This window comes from Zalophus californianus, chromosome X (assembly GCF_009762305.2).
Source record: "Zalophus californianus isolate mZalCal1 chromosome X, mZalCal1.pri.v2, whole genome shotgun sequence".
Lineage (NCBI taxonomy): Eukaryota > Metazoa > Chordata > Mammalia > Carnivora > Otariidae > Zalophus > Zalophus californianus.
Window position 1 is genome coordinate 27,700,242 of NC_045612.1, and position 9,806 is coordinate 27,710,047.

At 48.7% G+C, this 9,806-nt stretch overlaps 1 protein-coding gene across 6 annotated transcripts in view; it reads right to left on the bottom strand.

Moving 5' to 3' along the window:
- Positions 1–8,759, bottom strand: part of GRIA3 (glutamate ionotropic receptor AMPA type subunit 3) — a 279,988-nt gene extending 271,229 nt beyond the window's left edge. For 2 of the 6 annotated variants that reach the window (XR_003522558.2, XM_027607890.2), the window contains exons 1-2: positions 8,194–8,478; positions 6,863–7,021 (exon numbers count right to left, since the gene is read on the bottom strand). Coding sequence is in view for 5 of the 6 variants with exons in the window: in XM_027607890.2 (XP_027463691.1) it covers positions 6,863–7,021; positions 8,194–8,302 (268 nt within the window). In the remaining variant the exon portion in view is untranslated. Of the gene's footprint in view, positions 1–6,862; positions 7,022–8,193; positions 8,479–8,579 lie in introns of those variants that run through there. The other 4 variants (XM_027607885.2, XM_027607889.2, XM_027607886.2 and 1 more) reach the window with 3 other exon arrangements.
- Positions 8,760–9,806: the final 1,047 nt, after the last annotated feature.

The following is a 9,806-nucleotide window of genomic DNA, read 5'->3' on the forward strand; positions in this document are numbered from 1 at the left end:
TCCTCTCTCAGCCTGCTTTCCAGTCTCTTCCAAATCCCTACGAAAAGCAACCTTAAGTAGATGCTCTCATCAGACATCTAATCATATCACCTACAGACATGGCTGAACTGGGCACAGGGTTCCTGGGAATGTGATAGGGACATCCTTGAATCAGAATGAGCCAAATGTGTCTCTTACAGAAACTTCCTTGGAAGGCCAAGAGGTACAGATAGGGGGAAGAGCTTGTCTGGGAGAGCCTTTTTCTTTGGTAATCACGGTCTCCCTGCTCTGGACTCTTTATCGAAGTGGTTTGAGAACCAGCAGCATCGGCATCACCTCGGAGTTTGCCAGAGATGCAAATTCTTGGATGCTACTGCGGACCTATTGAATCAGGAACTTCATTTTAACAAGATTCCCGGGTGATCAGTGTGCCCATAAAAGGTTGAGAGGTGCTGTTCTAGACTAAACTGTGTCCCATGGGGTGAAGGGGTCCTTGCCAGCTCTGTTTCCTCTCCTTAGCACTCCGGAGCTACCATTTAGTGTCCATGAGGGGGGAATGCTGCCTTGTAATCCCTGCATTCTGTGTGTCAGCTTCCTCACTACCTTACTCCCCCCTATGACCTCCGTCCCATGCTGGTGTATCTCCCGCTGATGCCCACGGAGGCACCTTCCAATTCTACAACAGCCTCTTTTTTTTTTTCTTTTGGTAGAACATATGAAAAGTTCACACTTTTTTAGACCATTTAATCGAGGTATGGTTGACATAAAAAAAAAAAAGCCGTACATACTTGCCTTCTGAATAAAATGAATCCCTAGGAACTGTGGCTACTCTCCCAATTACCACAAAGGCCAAGTTCAACATGGTGAAGTTGTACCTGCCCTGTGCCTTGGGTGTACTTCCACCGAACCACCCACGTGCAGGTAACTTTTTACTTTGGCCTGTAGAGGTCTTCCATGACCAGGGCCAGCTGATCTTTGTTTTGGGTAGAGCGAACAGCCACTCTGTGCATCACGACCAGAAACACACCCACTTGAGTATCTTTCCTTCCTTGAAACTGAACCATTATGGTTCCCACAATCTCTGGTTTTAAAGCAAATATTCACATTAGGTATACTAACCCCTTATCAGCCACTTTCAGCTAGATTCCTGTATTAGGGTAAAATACTGTCACCCCAAAGTAGAGTGCAGGCCCTCAAGAGGATAGATCAAGAACGGGGATATTCTGACAGAGAAGGAGCAGAAAAGTCCAGAGCGGAGAACAGTGCCGAGGTCAGTTTATCGTGAATGGGATACCAGAGTCGGGGGTCACTCAGAGACCAGCAAAAAGCCGTGGGCTGGGCAGGCAGAGCCGGAGGGGCAAATTATGGCAAGAGAAGAAGGTAGAAGTTTGAAAGAGGACACATTCTGCCTGTGTTCACCTTTTGCCAAGTACTGACCCCTTTTGGGGGGCTGCTGCCCTAGCTCAAGACTCATCCCACACACAGGCTGAGGCTATTTGTAGCTCTACGTCTGGAGCCCAGACATTTCCCGAGCCGGGAGGGAGTTCCTTGTGCGTCTGCACAACTCCCACACTCGTGCTGAAGAACACCCATCGCCCCCACCTAGGGTTTTAATTGCACCCTCCTGTGGACATTTTATCTAATTAGACCCGAAGTATCAAAGCCAAAGGAACAAAGTCAAAATGTGATTTCTTTTAATGGATCAGGTAAGGTATGCAGATAATATTCCTGACCCGCAGAGAAGGTAGAAAGTTTTGTGAAAGGTCCTTCAAATCTGTTTGCGGTCTCAATCTGAGGAGCTCAAAGCTAAAGCATCCGAATAAGCATGTTTACTCCCCCAAAGTTAAGGACGCTTCCTTCTCAAATTCTGGCCCTCTCTGAAAATCCATGCTGTCTGTTAATCCTTTAACCCACCGTATAAAAATGACAAATCTCTACCCACAAAGGAAGACTAACAACAACGCCTCGGGAGCCTTATTTATTTTCCAGTCTCTTAAAATGAAACCAGCCAATCACTTCTGACTACCCCTCATAATGACATTTCAAAATAAATCCACCAGGAGCCAAAACCAGAACATAAAAATCTCAACCAGCCCCCACTATTCTCTTTCCGTCTTGTGGAGTAGGGAGGAAAAGGCAGAGTTACAGAAACCTCGGGTAGAGGTCGAAGTGGGGGGATGTAGAAAACTAGTTTCATTTTAGGGGGAAAAAGTTAAAATTGCGGAAAGGAAGAAAACCCGTGGCTCATTTGGCTGTAAGCACAGAGAAAGAACAATAGTTCTCTTTGTTCCTTCCACTCAAACCCTTCCTGGCCGCTCCCCCCACCGCCCCCCATCCCCCCCCCCACCCCCACTTAGTAGATAACAGGAAGCTGCCTTCTAGGGGAGGCAGTACACTTTGCTAGAAGCTCACCTTTACAGCCTGCTGATTGCCATCTATTTTTACGGCCCAAATGAACAGCATCACCTTCCTCCCTCCTCTCCACATAAAAAACAGATTTAAAAAAACCCATAATAAACCTTGTGAGAAGGTGACTTAAGTCTTTGGCACCACAGAGGCGACCTCTTCGTGCTTCAGTGGGCTAAGCCAGCTGGCCAGAGGGACCAAGAAGTGAGCTAAGCCAGGCAGCTTATTGAAGACCGGGCAGCAGACAGAGAGGGACAGCAGCCGAGGCACAAAGATGGGGAGCTGGGGGTGGGAGGTGGGGCTGGAGCAGTCGACACTCGTTAGCATAACGCAGATCTGTTTGAGGGCAGGAGCAGTGATACTGCAGGTCTTCACCCTGGGTCCAAAGACTCCGTGAAAGAGACCAACACGAAACCAAAACCAAACCCACCCAAGAGCAGAGAGGCAGATCAGGGGAGACATTTCCTTTCCAAATGGACCTAAACGGTTAAATGGATCCTGGCAATTAGAATAATTAGATAATTAGATTGTGACTCTGTGGGCAAAGAGATGGAAACCTGTCTCAGCTAAGTACACTTGGTAGCAAAATGCGCTCAGTTATAAAGGGAGCGTGCTCTCAGCAGGTATATTTCACGGGGCTCGAAAAAAAAATAATGGAATAAAAATGTGCAGCTGATGAGTTAGATTTAGGCAGCCAAAGGGATTTTGCCTGGGGCTCCATTAGAGCCTGCACTCCGAAGTCCCACCATCACTACTGCGCCTCCATCAACAGATTTTTATTTAAGCCAACGCGTTTAGAGCACAATTCCGTGGTGAATAACCTTTAAGGTTACATTTGCCTTTTCCTTGCTTCTTGCAAACAGTGCGTAATCCACGAGCACATTTGTTGGCTGTAAAGGTGTACAACAGCAATTTTTGCAATGACAGTGCGGAGAGGGAATATGAGATCTGTGTGCTAATGAGCTGACACTGCAGAGGCTGGGGCGATGTAGTGTGGAGTGCACTACAAGTGCACAGCAGCAAGACAGGGGAGGGGACTTCAAGGGAATCCGAGGCGCCTCCGGAGGAACCAGGGCAGCAAAGCCATGCAAATGAGACCCGGCCCTCCCTCGGTGTTTCCACAACCCCCAAAGCCCGGGGACGGATCAGATGGGGTTTTTCAAGAACAGACATGTAACTTAAAAACATGTGTGTACATCTCTTTTTATACACCCTGGTTGTGTGTGTGAACGCATGGATCCTGAAACCATATATTCACACCATCCTCCTTTCTGGGGTCATCTAGCCAAACTGAAAAGTCAGATAGCAAACAATTAATTTCTATGAAATGGGAACATGTGCTTCAAATCAGATGAGTCTCTTCAATAAACTTTAATTCACCTCTGAACCGAGGTCCCAAATGAGCCACGTTTCAAAGCCAAAGAGGCTTTTATTGGCCTCTTAAGACACAGAACGAAGTTGGAGTCTATCTTAAGTAAACCTCTTGGGGGTTGTGCAAAAAAAAAAAAAAAAAAAAAAAAATTGGTTGCTGGTGAAGAAGAGTCTTTAAATATGCTGCCCGGGATTCATTGTGAGGAAACCTTCTGAATACATTGGGGGAGGGGATGCGGAGCAGGTACACACACAGAAAGCATTACCCTTTGTTTATTCTTCAGGAGTTTACCTGCATACCTAAGCCTTGGAAAGTGTGTGCCCGCCCAAGGATTGGGGATGCAGGGAATATCACGGGAAGAAATCAATTCTAGGGCTGAAACTAGGAATTCTGAATGGAAACAGGGAAAAGTTTCTTTTAATTTTTGCCTTCCTGTTCCATACTGAACCAGATAGGAGAGGTGGGTGGCCAGATTTGGACTCATCAGGGGTTTTCTCCAGTTCTCCCTAGGTCTCCAGGAAGGGGCAGGAAAGAGGATCCAGGGGTTTCTTCTCTGCACAATAGTGCAATCAGTTGGAAGAATGGAACCTGGGATCACCTGCCAGGCTTTAGTCCTGAACTAGTATTATTATGTTAGCATCTGAGATATATGATCTCTATTTCTCTAGGAAAAAGAACAGTTAAGCCTGGGGGGGGGGGATGAGTTACACCTCCAGGGCTCCCATGGACCCTAGAAATGCTGTTTTCTGCATTCAGAGACTATCAGATTGTGGTTGGACTAGTCATCTTTCTCATACTAAGCTTCTAAGCAGCAGCTGCCCGGAGACAGCTTTGGGATCTGGCCCCCATTCAATGATTGTGACATTCAGAGAGGAACTGTTTCGGGGACCAGAGAAGATGGTAGCTTTCCTCCTCTGTCTTCTGAGCTGTAAAGTCTGAGAGTGCAACAGGCAGCTGGGTACACATCACTGGTTTCTGGATATTTCTCCTGTGCGTGTCTTTGTGGGCATATATGTGTATTTGGCATAACTAAAAGCAGGGTCACTTTTTTGTTTTGTCTTTCTCGTTGCCCAGTGAGCCACACCCATTATCCCACATTTTCAAGCCCCCAACCATAACCTAGCCTTGTAAGCTTTTAAACAGAAGTGCTGTGGATCAGGGGTATGGGAGCTGATCAATTTCTTTTCCTTTCCCAAGGTTGTTCTTTTATTGTCCTGGGAGGTTAAGACATTAAGGCAACTCAACACCAATATGAATGACTTATTGCCTCAATTGTTCTCAAGCCTGAGCTTTTCACAGGGCAAGGATCATTTCCTTCTTCCTACTTGGTAGGGTTCCGATAGCCCTTAGCAGATGGGTGTCAATCCGATTTGACCATAGAAGAACAGGACCAAAGAGTTTGGAAATCAATCAATCATTCCTAAGAAGTTAATTGGCACTCTTATCCCAGTCCTCATCAGTGGAAAGACACTAAAGTGAGTTGAAATAAATATTATTCATTATTATTAATAAATCCTGCTAGTTTGATGTATTTGGTTTTAAATCTGTTCTAATTGATACTTAGGAAGCTGCATTTGAGATTCAGCCTCTTGACAAGATCACAGTGCTGCAGGATTAAGAGTCAGATGTGTGTTGTAAGTGCTGTAGCGACAGGCTGGGATTACTGAAATAAGATGCAAAGTATAGACAGACATTTTGTAACTTTCACACTTAGCTGGAATTAATAAGTTCCTATTTTTGTCAATGTCGGAAAGCCAATGAATGTCAAATACAGAGTATCTCAGAACATGTTCATATAAGGATCTGTACCTTCAGCTAAAATTTTCTTAAACCTGCTGAAGTGTCACATCTCTTGCAAAGTACTTCACCCCCATCCCCTTGACCTCAGCCTTCAAATCCAAGGAACCTGTGCCCTTGGTGACCCTTTCAACAGTTTTTGGAAGTCACATATCCTTTGAGGCAGAAGAATCTGAAGGAAGTTATATACAAAGTTTCCCCCAATGAAACATAAATATCATTTCTCTCTTGAAATAAAATAAAAAAAACCCAAAATGCCAAACTACACCAGCCGTAAAAGCAAAACATATTTATGCCATCATCAGCCTCACTGTTGTGAAAACTTTTAGTAAAATAAGCTTAGATGAAGAATTACCAGTCTTTCTCATAAAACATTCCATTCAAGAAAAACCTGTGTCCAACAGGCTATTGGTCATTTGGGTTTCCGTGGTTTTACTTCTCAAAATGTCCCCTTTCCAGAGGAACAATCACAGAGCACAACTAGGTATTTCAGAAATGGCTTTGGGGCTGATGAAATTCCTCCCTTTTGAAATTCAGGTTTTCTGCTGCAAGCCTCCCCCCTCCCCTCCACCTTTTGTTCTAAGAAGAATCAGGGTGGGGGGGGCAGTGAACAATACTGGGGGAGGCAGAAGTAGCTTCCCAAATAGTAACCGGAGCACTGTCTTCTCCCTTCCCTTCAGTTTGCCAGGCGTTCATCACTTGTAATGAGTTTGTTGTCTTATCAGTTCTTATCAGAGCTCTCTTAGTAAGAAAGGTGATATCGTAGGACAGAAAGAGGCCAGGAAACCCCAGCCTGATCTGTGCCTCAAGGTCACTTGTTTGCAGAATTTCTCATATTTGGCTCCTAAATATTAGGTGATTGTCAAATCCACCTCATTTCTACAGCCAGGCGCGAGCTTTAACAATCAAGTAATGTACATCCTGAATTGACTCAATTAAGAGTTTTCTTTTTTTTCATCCCATCTGAAGAAATTTCCCTGAACCACCATGCTATTTTTTCTTTCTTTTTTTTTTCCAGCCAAAAGAGGGGAGTGTGGGGGAGGGAACGCCAGTTTAGCAAGGAGGAGAATAAAACTTTTGCATCTAACATTATTCACAACAGAGTTTTGTGCACTGCCTTAAGTCCCTCAGCAGAAACCTACGGAGTTGATTTATGCCGCATGAAACCTGGATTGAAGGAGAGCCCCTGATATGTCTACTGAGGCAATCACCCCCCCCTCCAGCACACACGCAGACCCCAAGTCCCACAAGCAAAATGCAAGTGAGGTCCCGAAGGTCCCAAAAGGGAGGAAAAGCAGGTCTACTTACAAGCATTAGTCACAGAAAAACTATTGGAAGAATCCAAGTGATCTACGTGGTAATTCAAATGGAAGGGCTTCTCCGTGGTGTTCTGGTTGGTGTTGTATAACTGCACGGCAAAGCGGAAAGCGCTGTGCTCCTGCACCGTGTTTCTCATGAAAAGTCCACCTATAAGCAAAAGGAACCGAGATTTGGTTCGTGTCCCCTCCCAGCACCCGCTAGAAACTGGGGAGCACTACAGATAGGGGATATCTCTCGATGGCACTGGGGTGTGCGGTGATTATTGATTTTCAACCTGTGTGTCTTTTTAGACTCTTGTGAACTCAAATTTTGGCCAAGAGAAACCTGGTTTTCCTCCTGACTGAAGAGGAAGAGAAGAGGCCAGAGACAAGGGGGAAAGGGGAGAGGGGGAAGAGGGGGCTGCTTTGGGGACTCGGTTCTTTCTCCGGCAGTAGCTTCCTCTCCACTTCTCCCCCCACCCTCACCCCGACGCCCATCTCCACAAGCTGGTTCATCTTTTCCTGGTGCAAAGGGAAGGGTTGGCAAGAAAAACAATTCCGTTCCCCCTGCTGCCCCATCCTGTTCCTGGCAGCCATCCCCCCATCCCCCCATCCCCCCTGGACAATACGGGGGTTTGGTTCAGTAACGGCAACAATTCTAACTTCTCGACTCGAAAATACAAGACAGAAGCTGAGAGAACTCTCTCCCAGCGCCCGGGAGCCGGGCTCCAGACAGACACAGCGGTAATTCATGAATTCGTGGTCTGCGTGACTTCGCCGCCCGCCCGCTCGCTCGGACGGCTCCCTGCCTCACACCCGTCTCCTGCCCCATCCGCCACCGACCCTGGCTGCCGCCCGGGTCTGGGGGACCCGGGGGGGGGTGGCTTCCAGCTCCCCCAGCTCCAGCCGGTCTCCGGCAGACGGACACGCGGGACGGGGCGCCCTGGCGCGGCCAGACAGGCGGCATCACCCTGGGACAACTTCCAGCCGCGGCACGCACGCCATGGCAAAGTCCAGAGCAGCCAGCCGAAAAGCCGCGACTCTTCGCCCCTTTGCAGTCTCCCGGCCTCCCGCACGCCTCCCCTGCTCCGCTCCTCTCCGAAACGCCCGGGAGCCCACCGCTCCCACCCCCAGCCCCAGGAGACCCCTCTCGCGTCCCCGCCGCTCCCCAGACCAGCCGGCTTCCTGGGGCTTAGATCCCCGAGGCTCCTGCCGGGTCCCCGTCCCCGGTCGCCTCCCCTGGCCATGCAGGATGGGGCCCCGCGGCCGCAGCAGCCCCGCCGGGGCAGTGGTCTCGGGCGCAGGGGAGCCCGGCCCGACTGGCTGCTTGCTCGCGCTTACCTATGCTGATGGTGTTGGGGAATCCTCCGTGAGAATGACCCAAAAGCCCCAGGACTAAAAGGAAGACCGCCCGGAGCACGTTTTGCCCCATTTTCTTCTGCCTGGCCATGCTACGCCTAAAACGAAGCTGACAAGAGCATGGGCGCAACTCAGGAGTCGTCAAAATAATAATAGAAAAAGAAAAAGAATTCGCCGGCTCTTACACCCCCTCCCCTCAACTTGCTCTCGCTCACTCTTCCTTTCCACCCCACACTAGTCCTCCTCCTCCACCGCCTCCTCTCTCTCTCTCTCTCTCTCTCTCTCTCTCTCTCTCAGTCTCTCTCTCTCTCTCTCTCCCTTTCTTGTTCCCTCTCCAGGCTCTCTCACACCCCCTCCCCGCCCCCCACCTCACTTCTGTCTTCACACCAATCTGGAAGGCGGGTTCATTGGCTGCAAGCTCGGTTCGCCAAAGCGATCTCTCCCTATCACTACGAGAGAGAGAATGAGAGAGAGAGAGAGAGAGAGAGAGAATAAAAACCTAAAATACCGGGAAAAAAAAGACAAAACACCGAGAAACAAAACAAACAAAAAAACCCAAAGAAACAAAAGAGAGAGAGAAAAAGAAAGAAATTATAAAGAAAATCCGAGACTTTTCTTCCCCCAGAAGATGGTGGGTCTAAAAAGGGGAAAAAAGAAGGAAAGAGCGGAAAGGCTCAGCGCCGCCGGTGAATTGGGCTTTTCCAATTGGGCCGGTAGGGGGATATTGATCAAAGTTGATCTGACGTGGAATTAAAGCCGCACACCGCCTAGCTCCACTGCAAACTGCAGCCCCGGACTGCAAAGCCTCGGCGCTGGCGTTTGTCAACACCGGAGATGGGATCGATAGAAATACACTAGTCTTCACGTGGGCTAGCCTTTCAAGCGGCAACTGGCCCTTTGAAAAAAAGAAAGAAAAGCTGCATTGCCTCTGCGTTTGTGTGTCTGTCTTAAAGAACGGGGGTCTTGAGGGGGCGGTTAGCGGTTACTCCGGAGTCTTTGTAGAGACTCGGAGAAGCAGTTCCCATCACAATGCGCCCGAAGATGCTGCGCATGCCTGGTCCCTGCCGCTCAGTTTTTACAGCAGAGATCCGAGGGCCGGTGAACAACTGACCCCCCCCCCTCCCCGCACACCCCCATGGCTCTGCGAGGCCAGTACCTCCCCTTACCCAAGTGCAGAGCCGGGCTTGCGGCGAGGGAGAAGGCAGTGATGGGCAGTGTGGGGCTGACTGTTCTGGAGGGCTTAGAAAAGTATGTGCATGGAAGTGGTAACTAAAAGGTTAAGGAAAAGGACGCTCAGTCCCACAGAGGAAGGAGGAGAGAGGTGTGGGAATGTGCTGGGATAAGGGTGGGGATTGAAAGTTAAGGTTGGAGGAAACTGTCCCTAGCTGCTTTGCTCCGTTGCTGTAGACTCTGGACGAAGCCGCCTGGGCCCCTGACTGATGACCCCAGGGGCTATCGATTCTCCTCCAGTCCTCTTTTATTCCCTGTTCTAAGGGGAGGAAAGAACCTTCCAAGTCAGGCATTTTGGTCTGGATCTCCGTTGGGGGATGGTCCCCTCCACAAGATCTTGTGTGGGACTATAGATGCTTCTCCCT